Source organism: Hipposideros armiger, unplaced genomic scaffold (assembly GCF_001890085.2).
Source record: "Hipposideros armiger isolate ML-2016 unplaced genomic scaffold, ASM189008v1 scaffold_388, whole genome shotgun sequence".
Lineage (NCBI taxonomy): Eukaryota > Metazoa > Chordata > Mammalia > Chiroptera > Hipposideridae > Hipposideros > Hipposideros armiger.
Genome location: NW_017731738.1, coordinates 1,155,297 through 1,181,341, shown reverse-complemented (window position 1 = coordinate 1,181,341; position 26,045 = coordinate 1,155,297). Strand labels below are relative to the sequence as shown.

Here is a 26,045-nt window from a genome sequence, read left to right as displayed (position 1 = left end):
AGTCTTAACATAGCATTTTCCTTCAAATATTTCTCTGCGTAGTTAAAATAAAGCTAAATTGTCCTAATTATCTGTGACAGTGGTGTCCCTAAAACTCAGCAAAGCATATTTTTAGTATCTTTATGGTTTTGGGGTTTCCTGTGCTTAGCCAGGTGGCTCTTGTGTGGAGTTTCTCATGCAGCTGCAGTCAAATGGTGGCTGAGGCTGGAGTCATCTTGAAGTACTTACATGTCTGAAGGTTAATGCTGGGACTTCAACTGGGGCCGTCGACCTGAGTATGTAGTTTGGGCTTCCTTACAGCATGGCAACTTGACTCCCAAGAGTGACTATCCCAAAAGGACCAGGCAGATGCTGTATGACCTATTATGACCTAACTTCACAAGTCACAAAGCACCATTTCCACCGTAGTCACAGGCCTGCCCAAATTCAAGAGGAGGAAACATCAATCCCACCACTGAGGAGGAATGTCAACAATGTTTTAAGAGAATGAAAGGCAGGAGAACTTACTATGGCCATCTTGGAAAATATAATGTGCACACTATATATACTTGAAACATCAGTTAAAATGGCTGCATAATGTTCCATCCTAAGGCTCCATGGTAGTTTACTTAGTGTGTCTTTAATTATGGAGCGTTAAAGCATTTAAAAAGAAAACTGTTATGCATTTATTCATTCAGCAAATATTTATTAAGTGCCTGCAATGTCCTGGGCACTGTTGAGTCACCAGGATACAGTGGTGAAAAGGCTGACAAGGAAGATCCTTGTTTTTCTGGTGCTTATTTTTTTGTGGAAGGGGCAGAAAGTGAACCGAATGTATAAACCAGTAAATAATCAGATCCTCTCAAGTGCTATGCAAGTAATTGAGCAGCTGGCTCCTCTAGATTAAGTGTTAGGGAAGGCCCTTAAGAAGGTGACACTTAGGCTAAGAGCTGAATGATAAGAATGAACAAGTTCTAGGGAGGGGAAACAGCTGTGAAAAAGCCCTAAGTCTAGAAAGATTGTGCAAGCAGAAAGAAGGCTGATGTGCACAAGCAAGATGGATGAGGGTGGAAGTGGTATGAGATGAGGTTGAAGAGGTAGGCACAGGCCAGATCATGTAGATCTTGGTAAGTCAGGGAAAGAACTTTATATTTTATTCTGCTGGTTATGGAAACCTTTGGAAGGTTTTAAGCTAAGGAGTGACATGATCTGGCTTATATTTTTTAAACACCGCTTTTGCTGCTGTGATGAGATTTTCTTTTATAGTTGTGGTAATAAAGTACACCTAACATAAAATTTATCATCTTAATCATTTTTATGTGTACAGTTCAGTAGTGTTAAGTACATCCACATTGTTGTGCAGTGAATCTTCAGAACTCTATTCATCTTGCAAAACGGAAACTCCACATCCATTAAACAATAACTCCTCATTCTTCTCTCCTCCCAGTCCCTGGCAACCACCATTCTATTTTCTGTCTCCATGAATTTGAGTGCTCTGTGTACCTCATATAAGTATTTCTCTTCTTGTGACTGGCTTATTCCTCTTAGTATCATGTTGTCATGGTTCATCCACATTGTAGCATGTGTCAGGATTTCCGTCCTTTTCAAGGCTGAATAATATTCCATTGTATGTATATAACACATTTTATTTACTTCACCCATAAATGGACATTTAGGTTGTTTCCACATTTTGGCTGTTGTGAATAATGCTGCTAGGAACATGGGTGTACAAATATCTCTTTGAGACCCTGCTTTTAATTCTTTTGAGTATATACTCAGAAGTGGAATTGCTGGATCATTTCTATTTTTAATGTTTTGAGGAACCGCTGTGCTGGTTTTCATAGCAGCGGCATCATTTTACATTCCCACGAACAAGTGCATAAGAATTCCAGTTTTTCCACATCCTTGTCAACACTTATTTTCTGTTTTTGTTTTTTTTAATAGGAGCTATCTTAATGTGTGTGAGGTAGTATCTCATTGTGGTTTTAATATACATTTCCATACTGATTAATGATGTTGAACATCTTTTCATGTGCTTATTGTCCATTTGTATATCTTCTTTAGGGAAATGTATATTCAAGTCCTTCGCCCATTTTTAAAATCAGTTTTTATTTTTTGTTGAGTTGTAGGGGTTCTTTATATATTATGGATATTGATCTCTTATCAGATATATGATTTATAAAACATTTTCTCCCATTTTGTAGGTTGCCTTTTCACTCTTGATTGTGTCCTTTGCACTGAAGTTTTTATTTTGAAGTAATCCGATTTATCTGTTTTTTTCTTTTTGTTGCCTGTCCTTTTGGTGTCATATCCAAGAAATCATTGCCAAACCCAATGTCAAGAAGCTTTTTTCCTATGTTTTTTAGTAAAAGTTCTAGTTTTAGCTCTTATGTTTAGATCTTTGACTCATTTTGAGTTAATTTAAATGTACAGTGTAAGGTAAGGGTCTGTCTTAATAGTTTTGCATATGGATATCCAGTTTTCCCAACACCATTGTTGAAATGTCTGTTCTTTTCCCATCGAATGACCTTGGCACCCTTGTCTATATTGTTTGAACATATTTGTAAGGGCATATTTCTGGGCTCTCTATTCTATCCCTTTGGTCTATATGTCTGTCTTTATGCTAGTACCACAGTGTTTTGATTACTATAGATTTGTAATAAGTTTTGAATGATCTATTTCTTGAGCCTAGATTATTAGAGTAGAATTGAATAAAAGGATATAAATATCACAAAGGATTTTTTGTGAATATGATTGAGAAATGGTGTCTAAATTGCTTTAATGTGTATTTCTTTGATAACCACTGCAGTTGTATAGCTTTTCGTATGTTCATTTGTTCATTAGTCATTTGTATTGCTTTTTTTAAAACTGTCTTTAGCATAGTTTTCTCTTCTTTGGGATTATTCCTGTATTCCTGCTCATTGTGTATGGGAACATTAATCATTCATCATATTTGTAAAAAAAAAAAAATCACAGCTTTTAATTTTTAATGGATTTTTTTCCCATACAGAAATTTAAAATTATTTTAGGAGCAAATCTATTGGTATATTTCTTTGAAATGTATTCCACTGCTTTCATGTTTAAGAAATCTGTCTCCAGATATTTACCTACGTTTACTTAAAGATTTGTAAATTTTATATATACTTTCTGAGCTATATGGTATTATGTGTCCCAATGTGTTTTTAAATAGATTCTCTTTTTGCCTTATTGGGAAATAGCTGAGGTGATTAGAAATACCATGGAATGATAGGTGTTTTGAGATCATTGTTAATTTGGCATTCTTTTTGGGGGGGTGGGGGGTGGGCAGGGGCTTTGAAATATCATTGCCTGCTAAGTTTATTTTGTTTTTATTTATAAAACACTATTATAACAAGAACAGGCAAACAAAGGCAGGGAGGACAAATTAACTTTCTGTGGGAGCTTAAATTTTATATTTGCTTTACAAAGAATTGTCTTGCTTTAGGGTTTTTATTTAAGGTTATTTCTTTTTTGTGGTATAAATTGGAATTCTGCCTAGGTAACACACTTCCTTCTTTAACTTAAGTAAAGTCTAGAAAGGCCTGTTGAATGTGGGTGGCATCAGCAGGCTACAGGGTTTGTTGGGATGTGCCCATGTATCACAGTGTCTGTGCAAAACCGCTCAGACTGGGTTCTAAAAGTGTGTCATCAGTGGAAGCCACCAGGAGGACACTGGCCGCTTCAGTGAGCTGGTCACATTTCAGGAATGCAAGATGTTAGATTTCTATAGCAGGGGGAACATCCAGAGCGAGTTATCAACTGTGAAGTCATATGAGATCCACCAGGATTCCATAAAGGAAAGTCTGTTCCTAATCAAACATGGTGGAGTTATAAGATGTTCATGTGGTCTGATCCACTTAGAAAACATTCTCATGTTTCTTGCATCTCAAATATTTTAAGATCCCTTCTCATTCCCATGTCCCTTTTCAACACTGCTTTTTCATGTTCTCCCCAAAGTGAAGGAGCTAGTTGTCTGTGCTTCTCTGTTTCTTAATCAGTGCTTACACCATCAATTATTTATTTTCTTGAAGCCCTTATATACGTATAGCCCGTGTTTATTGGCTTTTCAAGTCATATTTTACATTAGTGCCTAATTCTTTTTTTTTAAAGATTTTATTGGGGAATTGAGGGGGGGGGGTACAGACAAGTTGCTGTCGTTTCGTTCTTTCAGTCTAGTTGTGGAGGACGTTGCTTCATTGGCCCATGTTGGTATTATCTTTGGCACTCTTCCCGGGTGAGGCACTTTGGTCACCGGCCTCTGAACGGCCGCTCACAGCGGCTCTTGGCAGCTCACACTGGCTGCCAGCCACACACAGTAGCTTATGGCAACCCACTGCAGCAGGGGCTGCAACCTACGCTGTCGCTGTCGACTCACGGCAGCCCAGCTCCAGGCCGAGCTGTTGTTCAGCATCTTAGCTGTAGAGGGCAGTGTCACTGGCCCCATGTGGGATCCAAACCGGGGCCCCACTGCTCAGAGCTGGCGTCCCAAGCCAGCTCTTAACCTACGTGCCACTCGGCCAGCCCCCCATTAGTGCCTAATTCTTAATAATTAGAGTCCCAGCTCCTCTTAACTGTAGTGGACCAGTGTAACTGGCTTTCCTCCCCAGCTGTTTCTGGGACTCCCTGAAAGATTGCTTTCCTAAGTGCTGCTGTTCTCACTGGTGTCATTCTGGCTCCAGTTTGGGCCAGGTTCCCTAGGCTATTGCATTTAATAAGAACATAGTAAAGGCCCAGTGATTTAACAGGATGGAATTATAAGCAAGAGAATTTAAAGCTGCATATGAAAAATGGCTGCACTCAGTACCTTGGCCCAAGTTTTGTTTTTAGGGCTTGTCTCTTACTAGTCCTTGGCCTACTGCTATAGATGATGGGGTCAGCCTCTCTCTCCCCTCAGGGAATGCCCTTAAATGCAGCTGTTTCCGGAGTCAACCCCCAACTATTTTCATTTACTATTATTGGATCAAGTAAAAATTGATGCAACTTTTTAGGAGGCAGTTTTGCAACATTTCTCAAAATTGAAAAAGGCACATATCCTTGGAACCAGCAATTGCACTGTTAGAAATTTACCTTTTATGAATCTGTTTTCCAGTGCAGGCCAAACTATATGTACGCTTAAGAATACTCATCTTTATAATATCAAAACACTGAAGACAACCAAAATGTAAGACATGCTTTTAAAAATAAGAGATGGTTTATCACTAACAATGAAATACTAGGCTTTGTTGAAAAGAGTAACACCTAGGTCTATATGTGGTTAACTCTTTTCTTTGCCTGTGGCTGTCCAAAGGATTTGGTAAAACTGTAATATCAGAGTGTGATTTGTCCTGAGATTAATCTGTTGGAATGAGAGTCATAGCAACTACAATTGTTCCTAAGATGTGCCCTGTTCACCAGAACAGAACAAGGAACCTTTGAGATCTCTGCTTCAAAGGTATGTGTTAAGGCAGGTAATGCCTGAGTCAGCTCTTTCCCATTTACCCTGCTCCAGAGGTGGAATATGCTATGATGTACATGCTTTCTTTGCATTCGTGCCTCTCCATTTCTGGTTTGGTATAAGTCTCTTATTTTTCTGTCTTCTGACTCAGCTTATCCTAGGCACTCAGGTTTATTCACTCATCTCTCTTGAGCTCCTTTCTGGCTGATGACTTTTCACTCTGGGTCTGCTTTAGCTTCTTCTCATCTTCACTACCCTAAGTGCTTTCCTTACGGCATCTCCCCTGCCACGGTTCAGTGCTTGTCATCTCTCACCTGCTCTGTGGGGACAGATGTCTGACCACTCTCCCACCCCAAAGCCTATATGGCTATATTATGGGAGGCTTTTGGTGGACTTGGATTTGGGTGCACCTTTGCTGCCGCGTTCTGGTCTTTAGCAGCTATAGTTGGCAACTGCTGGCAATTAACCTTTCCATTCTGACAGGGTAACATGGGTGAAAGTGCTTATACTGCTTGTTTTGTATTAGATCAAGTCTTGTCTTGTGTGTAGATACTGCATAGCCTGAATAGTGCTAGGCCAGTACACATTTCCCATGTGCAGCTTCGTCTTATTAGGTCCTTTAGCTGGTTTTTGTATTAGGAGGGGAACTTTTAGGAAGGCAGGTGGACAGAGCTAGCTAGCTTCAGGAAATTTTGGGATTTATTTTTTATGTCCTTGTTCCTCTCTTTCACTACCTTTTCTGTTTCTGTGCCCCATTTCTCCCTGGGAATTTACCTATTGAGAAAAACATCAGAAATACCACTGCTGTGAAATATTTGCATATCAGTAATTGAACTATTTATTAAGCATTTGCCTGTGCTAGACTTGGCCGGAATCAGTAAGACTTAGTCCATAACTTCAAGGAGTTTAGAGTCTAATAAACAAAAGAGTCAAGTAAATATATATTTGCAAGGCAGGATGCTTGTTAGAACACAGAATAGAGGCCACTAACTTAGCAGTAGTGGATGGCGTTGAAGTGAGGTTACAGCCAGGAGACGTGGCAGTGGATATGATGGCAGCACAGCCCAATTTCTGATAGTGTCAACAGTGGGAAACTCTCCCCTTTATAGCAATTACAGACTTCTAACAGGGAGGCCATTCTTTACCCAGCACCTTCTTTGGTGGGGCCCAAAAGTGTGTAGTTTTTTTTCCTAATGCTTTCCCTCCATGTCCATGGTTCTTTGGCATCTGGACAAGTGATTCTTTATCTGCAGCTCTTCAATCTTGCCTTTCAACATATTAAAATGGAAGATGCCCCTCCTTCCTTTTTGTGTATTCTCAGTCAACCAACATTCTTCCAATATGTACATTAGTAATATGCAAACAAATGAGAAATTAGACCTGCCCTGGAGGGAGCTTATTACAGTTTAATAGGGGGAAACAGACATTTAATAAATACTGTAAGATGTTGTGATAGAAGTGTGTAGAGAGACAACAAAGCCTATAACCTCATAGTCACCTCTCTTGTATTAAGGTCCTTCAGATAATCATTATTTAGTTATTCTTTGATAGTCTAGAAATGCAAGTTTGAACACAAAACCAAATTTTATATTTACTTGTTGGCAGACTATTAACTATCACTTATGAAAAATTTATTTATGCTTATTGTTTATGCAGTGTACTTGAAAATATATTTCCAGCAGTAGAACCCTTCAAATTCACAAGATTGTGAGATAGTTTTCTAGAAGGAGATTGTGAGTTTCAGAGTGAGATCTTCCTTATATATTTCCTAAGATTATAGTTGGTTTTCCTTTGTTAGAAATAAGGAAAAGACAGAAAATCTAACAAATCCATAACTACTGAAGAAATTGAATTCCAAATTCAGTTGGCTAACCAGCAAATTCTACCAAATATTTAAAGAAAGTGTAATACCAATTGTACAGAAACTCTTCTAGAGAATAGAAAAAGTGTTTTTTTTCTATTTTCACTGATTTCATTTTCTGAGGCTGGCATAATCTTTGAAACAAACTTGACAAGGACATTACAAAAATGTAAAATAAAAAAGCAGCTAATCTTACTCAAGAACACAGATGTAAAAATCCTAAACAAAATATTAGCAAACCATATCCAACAATATATAAAAAAGATAATACATAAGACGTGGTTTTATTAGGTATGTAAATTTAGTTTAACATCTAAAACCAAAAACCAATAATGTAATTCACACATTAACAGAAGAAATCATGATTATCTCATAGATGCAAAAACATTTGATAAAATTAAACATCCATTAATCATAAACTTTTAACAAAGTAGAAATAAAATGCCCTTAATTTGCTAAAGGGATCTACAAAAAAAACCTGAAAACATCACACTTAACAGTGAAATGTTGAAAGTTTTCCAGTTTTGAAATAAGACAGAAATGCGTGTTCTCACCACATCTGTTTAACATTATACTAGAGGTCATAGCCAATGCAGTAAGACAAGACATAGAAAAGGAAAATGTGTTGAAAAGGAAAAGAATTGAACAGTTATTATTTAATGTCAACAGGATTGTATGTATAGAAAACTCAAAAGAATTAATATAAATTATTAGAATTAATAATTATATAACCTAGAATAAACCTAAGCACAAAATGTACAGTACCTCTACAGAAAACTGTTAAGCATACTGAAAAAAATTAACAACTCAAGCAATATAAGGATGCATTTGCTCATAGATTAGAGTCAATATTGTATTATAAAGATATCAATACCCCTTAATTTATCTCTAGATCCACTGCAGCCTAATCAAAATCTCAGCTGTTATTCCCACATATTAGAATGATAGACAGACAGTCCCAATGACCAGAGACACACTTCAAGGAACTTCAGTGTTTTCGTATTTGGTAAGCAATGTATTGGTATACAGGTTTCCCCTGCTATCTGAAAGTAGAGCATTCCTATGAAACCTTTTGTAAGCCAAAATGGCATAAAGTGAAGAAGCAATTACCTTAGGACACATCTTGCTAATGGATGCACAAAATAAATCGAGATAAGGCACAGATGCTCACAAGACAGCGTTCAGAGCTCTGGCAGCTTGATGCTGAGATGCTGAGCATAGTTGCAGGGGAAGGAGCTTGGCAGTCGCTGCTAGGGGTGCACGCTGCCTCTATAAGGTTGCTGCAAAACCAGTGCTGAATGCTCTTTTCACTTTTCGCCATTTTTTCCTAAAAGTGAAAATCATCTTTGGATTTCTTCCAGTTAGCGAAAACAGGTACTAATGTAGGTCTTTCATAAAAGTGAAGTGGTGTAAAACAGACTTTTGAAAAGCAGAAGGCACCTGTATTTTTATTTTAAAAGTGAGGGGGATTAAATGACTTGGCTATTTTAGGAAGAAGTTTTTAGTAGTCATCGATGGTTTCGCTTCTGTTCTGAAAACCAATTTGAAAGGGCAGTCTTTGAGTCAGAATTCTCAAGAAGTTCTTGTCACAAGCTATTATTCCTACAAATACTGTGCTGCCCCTAGCCACACGTGGCTATTTAAACTGATCCTGGTCAACTCATTAGTTGCACTAGCCCCATTTCAAGTGCTGAGTAGCCACATGTAGGTTGTGGCTACCTTTTGGATGGTGCAGATGTCAAACATTTCCATCATTGCCAAAAGTTTATTGGACATTTCTCTAACAAGGCTTCCCATTTTTTTGAATGAACACCAAATAAAATTATACGTGGACTGGAGTTGAGCAACTGGTATAATTGGCCCACCTTAAAGCTTATCCTTGGGTGTTTATTAGCTCTGCACCAGATTTTCTGGTTAAGACAGTCAATTATAGAAGAAATTTACAGTACAAATTTCAAACTAGCCAACCTTGAGGTGTGGGAGCATTGTTTACATCTTACCCATTTGAGAAGGGTTCTGAAGGAGTTTGCCTCACAAAGGATTGGCTGAAGCCCAGGGGCATTCATGTAAACTGAAGAGTTAGGAACCCTGGAGCACTGTAGATTTTTACTGCTGAGATTCAGCACTTGAGGAATCTAACTCTTATGACTGGACAACTCCCAACTGGTATTTTATCTTCCCTTTCTCAATCCTCCTCGCCCCTGGTATCCCCTCCCCCCCCCTTTTTTTTAACCCTCTGATCACAAACTCCATAGCCAAGTATACAAGTAAAGCAGTTTCAGGGGAGTCTGTATTATGTAGATGCTTGCGTAGCTGAGATTCTGCTGGAAGATCTGTAATGCTAGGTCAATCCACAGCACTAGAGGGAAAGTTGTGAGGGATTCAGAGATTAGAAATGGATAATATATATTGTATGCGTCTAAAGGTGTGGCTGGGGTTTATGACTCTACCATGAAATGAAAAAAGAAAACAAAAAACGTAAATATTTGGAGACTGGCAGAGAGTGCTTTGGGGGAAGAAGAGGTCAGCTATATAACTGGGCTACATAATGGTGGTGTGGGGCATAGGAGCCTGTTATGTCACTCTAGATTTTCTTTGTCCAGGAATTGTAAAAGCCTGTGATGTTTTTGCTGGAATTTTGATTCAACAGTTGCTAAGCACCTGCTGTTGTGTTTCAGGCTGTAGGTTTGGACTTTGGGGTTACACAGTCAAAACAGAGTCCCAGTGCTCAGTCTGATAATGGGAGACAAATTAATCACCATACAGTGTTAGTCATACATAGACATTCAGAGGGTCCTGAAACATGATTTTAGTCTGATTCCCTAATTTTCTACTGGAAGCAGCTGAGGCCTAGAACGGGAAGGAGACTAATGCCAAAAGAACTAGAACCTGGGATTTTTGCTGAATGGGACCACTGTAAAATCTGATCACCATCCTCGAAGACATAATCTAATTCCTATCTGCTTAAAGCCCACTCCTTCTATAATATATTCTTCCCTGACCTCCTTTCCTCCGATACTATTTAACTATCTTTTCCTTGTACTTCTTGTGCTTTTATGGAAGGTCTCACCTCCTCTTCTAGACCTTGAACGTGATCAGGCCACCAAGCAGGTTTCTGTCTTCGTTCCTATCTCATTTCCCATCCTCAGTATGGTCTGAAAAACTGTCACTTTTAATTAAGCCTGATAGTCGGACAAGTTGGGTTCGAACCTGCTTGCTCCATTGTGGGACTAATCACCTCCCTCTACCTCAATAAAAATTCCTCGGTCCACATGAATGAATACATGTTGTGAATTTGAGTGAGGTCAGTTACTGTTTGATTGCTGAGTTTTGGAAGTGGGAGGCACGGACCAACAGCAACAATTTAGGGAGAGAAGTGCACAAACTGGGAAACGCGGCCCCGCCCGCTGTCCGGTGTCTGGGTGCCAGACGTGGGCCGGGGCGGGGCTGCGCAGGGGCACGGCGTGAGGGCTCTGTTGCCGGAACTAGTCTGAGTCTCACGCTGGGACGCGCGCAACCCCGCCCCGCCCCGCCCCGCCCCCTGTCCGGCGGGGTGGAAACAAAGGGGGCTCGTTGCGGAGCCGAACCTAGAGAGAAAGAGGCGGAGCATCAGGCGATCTCACTTGCAGTGTTCTTTAGGTTTGTTCCGGCAAGGGGGCGGAGCGGGGGCAACCCTGAACCAAGAAGTGGGAGGGCCGCGTGCTCGCGCATCTTGGGCCTAGCAGCCAGGGGCGTCGCCTGCGTGCGCAGCGGAGGGTAGTGCGCCGGCGCGTGGCGAGCCAGGTCCGCGAGCACCGAGGTGCGGTGCGGCGGCGCCGGGTCCCGCGTGCAGCGTTGCGGGGCAGAGTAGCGACCTAGCGGTTAGAGCTCGGGTGCGGAAAGGATGGAGTCCCCGAGGCGTTAGCCGATTGTGTCAGCTCTGGGCTTGCAGCGGTCATTTCCTGGCGTGGCCCGTGTGATGGTGCCGGGAAGAAGGAAGCGCCGTGACAGCGCCTCGGTCGGAACCCGGGTTCCGCGGGTGAGGAGGCCTGGGTACGAGGCATCTGTCGAGCTGGCCGCTGGCTGGGAGAGCGGTCACAATAGGAGGCGGCGGCCCAGCGAGGAGCCGCGGGAGCAGCCCCGCAGGGCGGAACCTTCCCTTGCAGGTATTGCTGGCTAGGCTGTTGGTTCCCGCGCGAGGGCGGGACGGGCTGAGCCGAGCTGAGCCGAGCTGCAGGCCGTTGGGAGCCTCCCAGGCCGCGCCTGGCGACTGAGCAGAGGTGTTAGTTGTCCGGTGCTCGGTGGAGCGCGGCCCAGTCGCCCGCCGCTCTTTGTTCCTGGGGCTGTAGTAAGGAGGTGCGGGCGCAGCCAACGGGAGCGTCGGCCCGCTGCCGCCTAGCAGATGGCTTCCCTCTCTAGCTCCCTCCCTTTTTGCCGAGGCGCAGGTGAAGTGATGTCACCCAGGAATACGCGGAACCAGATCAGGAGAGTCCTCTCTTGTGTCCGCGAGTGTCTGGACAGGCCGCGTTTTGTTCTCAGGGCATGGAAGTTCTTCCTTTCAGGGCTAAAGAATGAGCGAGGATGGTTTTGAGCCGGGAGTTTTTCAAATTATTGAGGGCCGAAGAATAAAGTTTTCATTTCCATGTATAGGACTTGTAAGGGATCTTGCTTTTTCTTTGTGTTGCAAAAATGATGTATGCTATTCAGTAAAAGTTGGGTCTGCTAATTTTTCCGTCGTAAATAAAAACACGAATACTTACATATTTGTTGGCTTCATATGAGAATTGCCTTCTTTAAAAAAATTTTTTTTATTGGGGAATTGGGAGCGGGGAACAGACAAGTTGCTGCCCTTTTGTTCCTCAGTCTAGTTGTGGAGGATGTCGCTTCATTGGCCCTTGTTGGTATTATCATTGCGTTCTTCCCGGGTGAGGCAGTCGCTCGCCGGCCATTGGATGGCAGACCTGGCGGCCACAGCTTACGCATGCTGCCCGCCAGCCCCACTGCAGCCTACATCATGGCAGGGGACTCCCGGCAGCCCAGCTCCAGGTCGAGCTGTTTTGTTGTTCACCATCTTAGCTGTAGAGGGTGCAATGTCACTGGCCCTCATGTGGGATCCGATTCCCGATCCTACTGAGAACTGGCATCCCAAGCCAACTCCTAACCAATGCGCCACTTGGCCGGCCGGCCTCCTCATTTTTCTTAACGAGGTGAACTTAACGTTGGAAAATTGAAGTGTACAGTAACATACACACTCATTTGTTACCTTAGAATAGCAGGCATTTTTAGATTCTGTTTGGCCTTGATTGCAAAGACTATTATTAACACATTGGCCACAAAATTCCTCTAAATAACAAGCAGCCCTGGTAACTAGGCTTTAAAAAAAAATCGATTCATACAGTTTTTATGAAATCAATACAGTAAGGATCTAGGGATAGTTGGCATCAAACTAAAATTGTTCCTGTCTTTGGAGAACATGGTCTAATGGAAGAAACTGGATTTCTATTAAAGTAACAATACAAGACTAAATATAGATATCAGATCAGTTGCAGTGAAGCTGGAATGTACCTGAAATCAAAGGATGAAATTATTAACTGGATTTTCAAGTGAGAATTGTATCACTTCACGTACTTTTTTCTCTAGTTCTTGCTGGCTTATAAATTTATTCACATAATATATTTCACTTTTTGAAAACCTATTAAGTCTTACAGGGGTTCAATTTTAAGTTGATTTCTATAATTTTCTGTAAGACTGACTTCTAAGAGAATTGGTGGCCTTTTAGAGGCCATACTTGAGTAAGTTTTGCCACAAACTAGCCATGTGGGCTTCAGGTCCTCATCTGTAAAATATGAGAGTTTAATTAATGATCCCTCTGGTTTCTCCTTCCTTTCTGTGATTTTAGAAGGTAGTTTGTGTTTCTGTACTTGTTGAAGTTTATATACCCATCCTGTTTTTATAGCTAAACTTTAAGTTGGCAATTATTAATCTGAGTAAGTTTTGGGAATTTACTAGAGCAGCCTGATTTTTTTTTTTTATGAAAGGTGGGCAGAGGATGACATTGTCAGACATAACTGAATTTGTTAGCATCATAATGTAGAGTGTAGATCTGTTGTCTCTGCCAGCAGCTTTGGATGAGACTTTTACTTAACACCGCCCGACTGTTTTTATTTGTGCTCATTTTTCACTTTTTCCCCAAGGCAGTGGGTGGAAAGCATGGGTATGAAATCCTTAAGATAAAAATCTCTGTATTGATTGATTAGTATGGAAAGATTATTAGTCAAGATTATCTTTGTCTTCTACTTCCAGTCTGTTCCACCTGTTTCTCGGTTTGTGCTGCCCTTGTTTTGTTTAGGCCACCACCATTTTGTAATTCATTTTGCTGGAAAGGTAGTTCTTGATTAGTCCTGTGATTGTTCTATACTGTCTGGGCCTACTTACTAGTTTTCTGGTTGTTTTCCTATTAATCACATACGTATATCAGACATTCGTTTTCACTTTTACTTTAGTTATCTCATGGCTTGCTTTATTTTTCTCTGGAGAGAACATACAGTTTGTAAACATTTGAACCCTATAGTTCATTCATTCAGTAAATGTTAAATTTGAATTCCTAATGTGACATTGTCTATCTGGAGGAGATTAAGCAAATATTTGAACTCTGTATTGTAAATTAATGAGTGAGGAATTTGAGCAAAAAGATGAAGAGGGGCCATGCACACAGTGCCATTTCCCCCCCCAAACTCCTATCTTTTCATATTCCTTTATTAAGGACTTGAACACCTTACCTTCTCCTCTCTGTTTGAACACCTTACCTCCAATCTCATCTGTGGCTGTATTGTCCTCATTTAGATTACTGTTGAATTGCCCCTCACTAGACTGAATCTCTTTGAGGGCAGGGACTATTTCTTTTTTTCCTGTTGTATTCACATCGTCTAGCACATGGTAGACATGCAATAAATATTTGAAGTAATTATGCTTTTTACTTAATAAGAATTATTAAGAGCTCAGTCACACTTGATCTTTTTTTTTTTTTTTTTTTTAAGCTGAGCCATCCTGCCACCTGTTGGCAGCTCAGCAGCTGCTCAGCTCAGGCCGGGACTCGAACCGCTGTTGCTCAGAGCTCAAACTGTTGAGTGAGCTCTTAACCAACTGAGCCACTCGGCCGGCCCCACACTTTATCTTTTCAAATACACACAGACACACACAATTTTTGTATTGATTTGGACTGGTCATGGTCTAGATAGTTTCCAAATCTATGTATTTCTTAGAGATAAATCCTGAAGAGATACTTTAGAGCAATCTACTAAGAGGTTTACCAGCCTAAGTAAAATGATTTTAGATACATTTCCTTGGGAAAATAATCGTCCTTGTGTAGGCAAATCTGGATTGGGGAAGAGAAGAAACAATTTATTAAAAGAATGTGTAACTCTTTTTCTAACCTTTATGCCCACCTTCTCAATACATGTAATAGTTGCATGGGCCTCTCTTCCCCCTTCTTATTAATTTATGGGATTGAGAAAAGATAGAGCCTTTCAGCAACTTACACCAACCCTGGCTCTGTGCTGCTCCTAAGAAGATATGGGCTCTTAAGAATGTGAATAATAGTTTTTTAAAATGATTGCCCCAGTGCTGGACAGTAATGATCTTCCCCCAGTAGGTAGTACCAGTCCTTGAATGGTTTAACAACTGAATAATAGTCCACGGAGCATGGATACCATAATCTTACTTAGCAAATACTTAGGTTGTTAAACATTCAGGTTACTTCTAGTTCCCTTTTAAATTGTTGTTATTAACGTGCTGTGATGAACATATTGGGGGTGTCAAAAAAAATGTATACACGTGGCTTGTATTCATCTTTTGTTATCAGTATATATCGAGTATTACAATTTTCATATAGTTTTTTCCTTAAAATGTGTATACATTTTTTTGGGTACCCTCTGTATTTGTACATGTGGCTTTTCCTATATTTTGGAGTATAACCTGAGAATTCATCAGAACAAAGGTTACTGATTCAGACTGTTTTAAATTGCTAATAAAATCTACCTGATTACTTTTAAAGTGATCAATGTTTGCCGTCATGGAAGCAGTGAGACTCATTGGATTTTTAGATAATTTGGATTTAACCTCTTCATTTTTAGGTACCCAGACTGGGACCTAGAGGAGTAAGGGGCTTGTTGGAGTCAACACTCAGCACCTGGCTCATCTTTTATTTCGTTTTTCCCTTATTCTGTTGGGGCTGTTGACCAATTGGCATTACTAGCAAGTAACAGTGAACAATTTTTTTTCTGGAGAATATTGTGGCTATTTTGGGGAATGCTATTTGGGCCTTTAAGCAACTTATTTTGTAGAAAGTACATTATTTAATACTGGCCTACAACTGCATGTCATACACCTGCACACACACTGCCTCACCTTTATGAGGAAAATGTACATGAATGAAGACGGAAGCTCATCAGAAACGATTTGGGAGGAAGCAAGTTCTGGCACAATGTCTGGACCTAAGTCCTATGTTATTTTTAGCACAATAACTGATAATTACTACACTCTCCAAAACAAAGCTTAAATTCTTGGTTATATTGTGGTTACCAAGACAGGAAAAGGCCACATTAAACAAAAGATGTCATAAAATAGTAATGTGTTGGTGCTTAAAAGGTTAAAACTGTTTTCTGTAACTTTAGGTTTGTGAAACAGTGCTTTTCTCAGTTATACTGGATGGATTAGTCATACAGTTATATGTAAATAAACATTAAAAATGAGAAATGTGTGAGTTGCAGATTTAATCCCATCTCAGGGATGTTTGCTTGGCATGACTTTTTAAATATAAATTGCATTCTGAGAAAAGGCTGGAGTTACCATGTGTTTGTAATGCTCAACAGTTTGCCAGGTTAGAGAAAAATAGAACTGCCATCAATTTTCAGATACAGTATAACCTCAGTAATTTTAACTGAGTGAGAGTTAGGGAAGTAGTTACTAATCCAGCTAAATTATAAAGAACAATGTTACTTTTAAATTTCTTAAACTACAAGGTGGTTTAAGTACGAACCTTACAGCCAGATAGACGGGCTTGAAATTATGGCTCTGGTATTTATGAGTTGTGTGGATTTAAGTTAACCCTGGCTTGCAGTGTGTAAGGTAAGAGAGCCTAGTTCATTTCCTGGCATGAAGTTAGCTATTGCCAGGTTGAGGTTTTAAAAACTGCTGAATTGCTTAGATTAAAATGTCTTAATTTCTTTCATAATCAAATTAATATAGCTAAAATTCTGGAGAAAAAATCTTTTCCTTTGAATGTGGTACAACAACTTTTTATTCTATTATATACGTATACATTGTGTTAGTTTTCTATTGTGTATAACAAATTACCACAAATTTTGATAGCTTAAAACACTAATCTGCTATCTTACAGTTTCCATGTGTCAGGAGTCCTGGTATGGGTTAGCTGTAGGGCTCTCTGTTCAAGGCCTTTCTTAACCTGACAGGAGCTGTGATTTCATCAGAGGCTTGACCTTTTCCAAGCTCACTGGATGTTGGTATAATACGGTTCTTAAGATTATAAGCATTTTCTTGCTAGGTCAACTGGTGACCACTGTCAGCTCCTAGAGAGTGCCATCAATCTCTCCCACATGACGTGGCTCCTTCATATGCCTTCTCACATAGCTTAGTCTGCAGAGTTGACAGGAGAATCTCTCTCCAGGAAGAGCTCGGTTCCTCCTGAGAGCTTTCTCTGATTAAGTCAAGCTCACCCTGGTAACCCTCCTTTGATTAACTTAAAACCAGCTGACTTGGAATTTTAACTAATCTGAAAACCCCTTCAATATAATTTAACCTAATCTTGAGAGTAAAATTTACAGCATTTACTAGAGTCCTACCCACACACCAGGAGGGATGGATTATACAGGACATGTACAGGAGATTCCCGAGATGGGAGTCTTGGAGGCCATCTTAGAATTCTCCACACACCCTCCACACACATGCACAATGATTGTGTATGATTTTATCTTATCCATGGGGGCATCTGGTTTTGATCAAACCCATTTATCATTTTGTCCCAGATCTGTATTAACTACAGGATTTAAATATAGCTTTTCTCCATTGTATTGTTTGTCCTCCTTTTTTATAGGCAACTGGAGTTTCTGACCCAAGGAAATTTGGGGTAGGAGAGGAATATGGTTCAAAATTAACTTGTGGACACAGGAGCCAGGGTTTGCCAGTTTTTTACTTATATATTACTGAAATCTTAAGTTTTCAAAGGAACGAAGAATTAAGGAGTGAAAACCTAACCCTCTGATTCTGTTTTCCCATCTAGCTACTCGTTACTAGCAGTTTGTAAGAGGGCTACTCATGCAGACTGTTTTAGGTATGATAGTTGAAGGCAGGTGGCCTTATTAAAACTCTTCAGAGGTATTTACTGTGCAAATTATAAGCTTAAGAAGATTGCAAAAAGAATATGAAACCTACATAAAGGAACAGACCATTTTGAGAGAGCAGAGCATTGCTTAAGTGGTAAAAGCACTCCTTAGTTGGATTGAGTAAGGAGTCAGGAATATATGAAATACACTTTTTCCTATGGAATTGTTTCTTACTCTTACCCTCGGATAAACCCAAGGCTCCTACCGCTACTCTTAATTTGTACCTATATTATGGCATTTAAAACATTATCCTACAGTTGGTTGCTTGCATCTTTTTTTTTTTTTTTAATTAAGTTTTTGTGGCTGGCCAAGTGGCTCAGTTGGTTAAGAGTGCGAGCTCTGAGCAATAGGTTCGCCGGTTCGATTCCCACATGGGCCAGCGAGCTGTGCCTGAACTGAGTTGCCAACTGGTGGCAGGATGGCTCAGCTTGTGCGAGCATGTGCTCCTAACAACAAGGTTGCCTGTTCGGCTCCCACATGGGATGGTGGGCTACACCTACCCGCAACTAAGATTGAACACGGGCACCTTGAGATGAGCCGGCCACAAGCTGCCAACGGCCTGCTGGATGGTGACTGGACTTGGAGCTGAGCTAGCTGCACCCTTCACAACTACGATTAAAGGATAACAACTTGGGCTTTTCCCCTTCCCCAATTCCCCAACACTGTTCCCCTTCTCCAATTTCCCAATAAAATCTTTAAAGAAAAATAAGCTTTTTGAGGACAGGATCCATATTTTCTCTTCTTTCCTGACGTAACTCTGCTTATAGGAGGGAGTCAGTAAATATTCCTTAATTCAGTAATTCATACTTCATCATAGTGGTAAAAAGGATATTAGCATGTTTGTGTTTGTAGTAGAGAGAGAAGCTTTAGTTCATGTCCAAAACATTTTGTATAGCAATACTAATGAATTCAAAAGTTATTGCCCTCAAGTGTTTTGCATTTACTCCTCCTAGGAAGATCTGTTGGAAGTAATTTTACTCTTACCAAGAAGCATGATTATCTGTTTACCAGGCTCATAAAGAGCCAGAAGTGAAAACTTATTAAAGGGGCTGAGGAAGTTTGTTATAGCAGGATTATTAGTTTAAACAGCATGCCGCTTCATGATCTGTTTCTGCCTTTCTCTCTACTTCCTTACTGACGAGCCACACTGAACATTTTGCAGTTTCCTGACTAGACTGCTGTCTCTTGCCAGTTACCTCTCCATAGCACCTAGTACCTACCATTATCATAGAAAGATAATGCCCTTTATATTGTACAGTGTTTGCTTTCATTTCTGTATATATGTAAATGGCATATACTTCTTGAAGGTAGGAAACTATGCCCATCTGTTTGGTTTAGTACCTGTCACAGAACACACAGTAATGAATGAGGCAATGAAACTCAAAAAAACAAGACAGCCTGAAAGAAAGCACATGGTCTTCAGTGTAGGGACAAGCAGGTTCACAAACCTTAACCCCCAAGGGCAGTTCACTCCACAGCACAGTGGAACAGGTGATGTCCATAATTTAAAATGCTACAGATTAAGTATATTTACTTACGAGTTTAAAGGGATTATCCCATAATCAAGGCCTGCATTTATGCAGTCATTTACTTTGGGTCTTGTGATCTTGTCTTGTGTTCCTTAGGAAGGTTGCTAGGTTTGTGTTGAATAGAGCTGAGATTTCCAGTCTTGTTTTTTTAGACCTATGATCTCTATAGAAGTTTTACCACAAATGTTCAGACATTTCTCGTCTTCCTTTGCACAATCATTTGGAAGGTTAACTTAAAAAAATATATATTAATCTTAGTCCAGGCAGACGCTTGATCTTTCAGTACTTGAGATATATATATTTCTACCTCAGGTTTTGTTAGCATGAAGTCTTGTCTATATCCTTTAGGATTTCAGAATTAATACCAACAGAAAAGATATACGAGCATTTGCTTTCTTGAATAGTGCTGTTTTTGCCTTAGAAGTTTTTGTAAGAGAGATCCATTGCCAGAGGCAACCTTTGCCATCCTTAGATTTGTTTTACGTTTAAGATTAATTTTTAATTTCTTTCCAGTCTCTGCTAACAAAATCAAATACCTAGAAAATCCAGACTGTCCTTCATAGGCATTATTCTCCACATTGGTGCGGCTAGCCATGAACTATCCTTTTCTTCTCCCTCTTTTTCCCAGATATCTCCCGGGGCCAATTCAGCACCTCTGCCTGGCCATCCTAACAAGGTGATTTGTGAAAGGGTGAAACTTCAGAGCCTGTTCCCTCTCCTCCCAAGTGATCAGAACACTACCGTTCAAGAGGATGCTCACTTCAAAGCTTTCTTCCAGGTTCTTATATATTTACCCTTTCCCTACACAGGGCAGAAAGTCACAAATACATTCTAGGAAGGCTTGAAACAAAATTCTCAGTATCATCATCTTATTTTCTGTTGTATGTGGGAATAAGTATTCTTCTTAGAGGACTTCTTTAATATAACTTTGTCAGCCAGCTTTTCTGAAGAATATTTGTCTTCTCTTGAGCTGCTGTTTATTATTTGACCACTTAATAGTCTTCTTTTTTGATCTGTACACTAAAAGGGTGAATTTTACTGTATGTTAATTTCACCTTAATAAATTTAAAAAAAAATTATAGGAGGCACTTTGATTCTGATTTTAAATATGGCTTATTTTTATAGATACAAATACTCCACTTTTGTAAGAAAACCCTGGGCAATAAATTCACGAAGCCATCGCTTTATAGAAGCATTAAAATATCAACTAAATGTACATCAGGAAACCTACAAAAATATTCATGGCAGAACTGCTTGTAATAATAGTAAAAAACTGGAAACTACTCAAATGTCCAGAGAGGGGATAAACTGCAGTATATTCATATAATGGAATACTAAAAGAAGGAAAATAAGCCATCTGCACAGCCCCATGTATCAGTATAGATAAATCTCAAAATGACAAAAATACAGAGTATGATACCATTTATATTAAATTCAGAAATGAAACAGTATAGTATTGAGGGATACTGTATGTGTTAACACCATATAGAAAAGCAAAGGAATACTAAACACAAAATTCAGTAGTTTTTCCCAAGGCACAGGTATGAGACAGCAGGTAGATGTAATATAGAAGGCCATTTTTTTATGGAGGCTTCAAAAAAATATCGGTAGTAGTTGATTCCTAAGCTGCTTGGTGGATTTCTAAAAAATTATACATGTGTCTGCCTTATAGTTTATAACTTGCATATATGAATTTCATAATTTAAAAAAACTTGCAAGATTTTGGCTAGGAGTAATACAATATAAAACAAGTAAAAGAAGTAAAGTGCAAAAATCTTTAATAAATAACAACAGTGACAAAATTGATAAATAGTGGAGATGAATGACAAAAAGATCAAAAACAGGATGAACTTTTTATTCACAGAAGACTTGTGTTTGAAAACATGGAACCAGAATATCAATACTTTTCCTTCTCTGACCATCTCATTTATTTCTAGATGTTTATATCAGGATTTTCACATTTAGATTTTGTCACAATACAAATCTTTTTTTTTTTTTTTAAACCTTTATTGGGGAACAATGTGTTTTTCCCAGGACCCATCAGCTCCAATTCAAGTTGTTGCCCTTCATTCTTAGTTGTGGAGGGCGCAGCTAGCTCAGCTCCAAGTCCAGTCGCCGTTTTCAATCTCTTGCGGGGGGGTGCAGCCCACCATCCTATGTGGGAATTGAACCAGCAACCCTGTTGCTCAGAGCTCATGCTGTAACCAACTGAGCCACCAGGCTGCCCCCACAATATAAATCTTTATAGTTACTTTGTATCAGAGGTTAGAATACTCATTCTGCTCTATAATTGCAGTAGTGATCTTTCATGCCTTGTCCTTAGTTGATTTTAATAATTAAAAACAAACATTCTTCATAATGTTAGGAATACCTGTATAGTTATTGCAAAACCAAGTAGCATGTTTGGCCTATGGAGTAGTAGATGTAATCTTCTGACTACCTTATTCAACTCAGTGCTTTAGATGACAAAATGATATGGATTTGTTTTCATCTTGGTTTTTCCTGGACTCTGTGATTGCCTTTTATATTTCTTAAGAGAGCCATGTGCTTAAATTTTATTAAGAACTTCCAAGCTCTCAGTCATGTTCTTGAATCCACATTATTTAGGGCATTTTTCTCAGAGGGCTCTGACTTCTTGTTCTAATTTGGAATGATTACTTTTCAGACCTGCTGTACTGCCATCCTGGGATTTCTTTTCATTGCACTTCTGGGAGTTCTTCTACTGTTTATTGGATTCTGTATTTATATACAGAGGGAGCCAAAAAAATGTATACACATTTTAAGAAAGGAAAAAACTATTAAAACTGTAATAATATATACTGATAACAAAAGAGGAATACAAGTCGTGTACTCAATATATACTGATAACAAAAGAGGAATACAAGTCGTGTGTACATTTTTTTGGCACCCCAGTGATATAATTCCTCAAGTGAAAGAGAAAAAGCATTCTCACACACATTATAAAATCAATCAAGTAACGTCCTCTGAATAGATATGTGAGAAGCAACTTTGAATCTTTATACATCTCTGGCAAAGTCTTTGTTTTTGCCCTCACACTAGATTAATAGTTTGATTGGAGTATAAAACTCTAGGTTCAATATTATTTTCCCTCAGAGCACTTTTAGCTTCTTTTGTTTTCTATGGGAAGTCTAATGGCTCCTCTTAATTCTTGTTTCTTTGTTGGTTACTCCCTCTTCCTTTTGTTGGAAACAGGATATTTTTTGGAGTTCAGTTAGGGTGCTAAAATTGATGAGAAATGTAGTGAAAATATGTTGCATATAGTAAAACTAACTTTAGTACTTCCCTGTCTTTAAGTGTCCATTGTAGTTGCTTATTTAAGTAAAAAAAGAAAGACTTATTACTATGCCTTAGTATTAAGGAAGAGTTCACTTTCCTTCACCTATCACCTCTCCTCTTATTCACTAATGTGAGCCTATAACAGCACATAGAGAAGATGGGGAACTTATTTGGTCACCTTTCCTTATCTCTACCTTAAAAGCAATGTGTTTGTTGTAAAAAAAAAAAATAACAATGTTAATCCGCAATTTGAACATCACTGAAAATATGTAGAAATTTATAGCCTAAGTGTTTTTTCAGGTCCTTTTTTGTGGATTTATAGCATTCCTCCTCCATTTTGGACAGTGAATTTTTAGAATTCAAAGTTCCATATTTTAGCTTGCATTAAGCTTTGCAGTATAGTACATTCATATGAAAGCTAATGATCACATTTGGTTACTAGCATTTTGTACTTTAAAAAAAAGACAGTGTTAGTAAAAATCTGTTTTACCAACTGTGGAGATTGCTTCTAGTGCTTTATGTGTAGTTTCATGTATGAGTTTGTCAAGTCATTCTGCCATTTTGTTTTGTTTTGTTTTAAATCAGAATATCTAAATTTCAATATTTTTTTCCCATTTTTAAGTTTTAGGATTATCAAAACATAACTGATTTTCTTAGTAAAATCAGGGTAAAAACAAGTATACTTTTAATTAACACCATTAAATCTAGGGAGAAAATAAGAGTGTGATAGAGTTACAAAAGCATTTGTATATGGTTCTGAAAATTATGTTCTGTTTTAGTTGTAATTACAAATTTGAATTATAATAATCTTAAATATAGAAGGAAAATAGCATGGTTTTTGTAATACTTCTTTTAAAATAAATAGGAATGATCTAAAGTCACCTTTTAGCAGTTTGCTTCTTTTCTTGTCCATTTAGTCAGTTCTGTTTTATGTTATTTCTTAAATCTAACGTTATATAGTATGTAGCTCAATATACTCTTCAGCTAATATTGTAACAATTTTGGTGCTAGCAGCAGGTACCAATTATTTTGCAATCAAAAGTGCTGTAATACCCAAATAATTAGAACTTGCCAGGGGTAGATTGGAGATAGGAGAGATTCTCTTAGAAAACACTTAGCCCTCATCAGACTGAGTTAATTTGTAATTTTGACAGTTTTGATGAGACTCCATTGAGGAATTAGGTTGTGTAGGGACTCCTGGAGAGTTAATAATTCAATTAAGTGATTCATACCAATTTTATTGCTAGTAAGCAATTTTGTGACCCTTGAAAACCTGAGACTATGTATGCCTCAGCATGTAACAGGTACAAGTTATGAACTATCCACCATTCCCATGATCTACCTGAAACTCCCGTGTCTTTCCCAAAATGCTGTGACACTCTACTTAAGAAGTTATGATCTAGATCAGTTGACTATTTTTATCTGTTTCATATAAATTTTATTTTATCCAGGTAACTTTTATTAAAGAATAAATGTAATGGCCTTAACAGGAATAGGATGTAGAGGAGTGTCATTTAGAATCAAGTCAAGGGCCTACTTAAATTATACCACCTTCTAAATTGATCTCAGCTCTGAATCGATGCCTAAGAGAGTTAACTGATGGGAGAGTACAGTGGAATTTCTCAGTTGAGTTGGAATTTTAAAGAGATGGTCAAGTGTCATAAAATTGCTTATTTCCGTATTGTGTACTTTGTACATTGTTGTTACCTGATGAATTTTATGATGATTTTTAAGAAACAACTTTTCATATGATATTATTAACTGTGCCCCTCACCTCTGCCCCCTCCAGCATCGTTTTCTTTAAAGGTGTTTAATTTGGGTTGATAGCATTTTTTTTCTTTCTCTTTTACACTTTAGGGTAAATATATCTAAACACCTATGCATAAACAGTAATGTAAAATCCTTAAAAGGTCTTACTCAGTTGATTGATTTTTGTTGCGTTGGCAGAGTGAAGATAGTCCAAGTCCCAAGAGACAGCGCCTCTCTCATTCAGTCTTTGATTATACATCAGCATCACCAGCTCCCTCACCACCAATGCGACCATGGGAGATGACATCAAATAGGCAGCCCCCTTCAGTTCGACCAAGCCAACATCACTTCTCAGGGGAACGATGCAACACACCCGCACGCAACAGAAGAAGGTTAGTTGATTACAGTTTATATCTTAAGTTTTCTTCCATTGGTAGATTTGTGAGGTGTTTTTTTTTAAACATCAGTATTTTTTCTGTAGGTATTTTATAAACACACCAACGCATGTGTATTCATACACTCACACACAAAAAACATTACAAGTTGTTTATATTTCTACACTCACTCAATCATGAGAATTCATTTAGCTTGTGATCAACAGATGAAGAAATTGAAAGAGGCTAAAATGATTTACCTAAAACCAATCCATACCATTATATATGAATTCAACTACCTTATGTATTAGGACTTTGTGGGCTAGCCTACAATCCTGATTCTGGAAAATTTTATTTTATAGTTCACAACAATAAGGAAATAAGGAGATCCTAGAAATGAGCTACCTATTCTCCACTCTATTCTTGTTCTTTATGTACCCTTTAAGTCAATTGGGAGCTTAATTAGGTTTCTTATAAAACTGTAAAGTCTGCAGTATAAATAGTGATTGAGGTTTAGTTCAACTCTCAGTCTTCTCTTCCATGGGACTTGGTCTTTGCCTTTTCTTCCCAAGGGAATACATTTCTTCCTGAGCTGCTTTGTCTTTGGTTATTGTCTGAGGTCATCGATTTCTTCCAGGGACATAGTGCATCTTTGAGCTGAGACAACTGTTTGCATGTGCAGGTTGTTGATAATCTAAGAAATATTGGTACTCTTCAGTTAGGAAGGTTTTATGGACTGAATGTTTGTGTCTCCTCAAAATCCATATCGTGAAGCCCTAGCCTCCAACATGGCTATATTTGGAGATGGGGCCTCTAAGGAAGTAATTAAGGTTGAATGAAGTCATAAGAATGGGTCTCTGATTGAAGAGGATTAGTATTTTTATAAGAAGAGACACCAGAGAGCTCACTCTCTGCCATGTGTTAACACAGCGAGAAGGTGGCCATTTGCAAGCCAGGAAGAGAGACCTCTTGCCACAAACCAACCATGCTGCTGCCTTAACCTTGGACTTTTAGTCTTTAGAACTGTGAGACAATGAATTTCTGTTGTTTAAGCCTCCCAGTATGTGGTATTTTGTTATGGTAGCCCTAGGAAACTTAATACTGAAGGTATCTTAAAGCTACCATTCCTTGTTCCAAACGAGACAAAATAAACTTGTTTCTGAGCTACGTTCTGTTGAGACACTAAGATTTTTCATTATCTGGTGCGTTGTTATTACCCAGTTGTGTTTAATAAAATAATGTTAAGTCAACTAGGTAAAATATTTTATAGCTGTTAAATATAAGTATGAATAAATACGGTTGGTTGTTTCAAGGTTATAGCCTGAGTACCTGCTGTAATCATTCCTTTTGTTCTTTAGTAAAATGTGTCATACGTTAAGAAGAACATGTAAAACAAGTGTACACTTAAAAGGCCCACACTCAAGT

General features: G+C 38.8%; 1 protein-coding gene across 8 annotated transcripts in view; it reads left to right on the top strand.

Annotated features, from left to right (window-relative positions):
• RNF38 (ring finger protein 38) overlaps window positions 1-26,045 on the top strand; it is a 64,592-nt gene that overhangs the window by 5,610 nt on the left and 32,937 nt on the right. Inside the window, exons 1-3 of one of the 8 annotated variants that reach the window (XM_019663358.1) lie at window positions 11,037-11,437; window positions 19,829-19,978; window positions 24,445-24,638. The exons of 1 other annotated variant lie outside the window; for it this stretch is intronic. In XM_019663358.1, the coding sequence (XP_019518903.1) occupies window positions 24,532-24,638 (107 nt within the window). In that variant the 5' untranslated portion in view covers window positions 11,037-11,437; window positions 19,829-19,978; window positions 24,445-24,531. Of the gene's footprint in view, window positions 1-10,825; window positions 10,932-11,036; window positions 11,438-19,828; window positions 19,979-24,444; window positions 24,639-26,045 lie in introns of those variants that run through there. 6 more of the 8 variants (XM_019663363.1, XM_019663362.1, XM_019663361.1 and 3 more) reach the window with 6 other exon arrangements.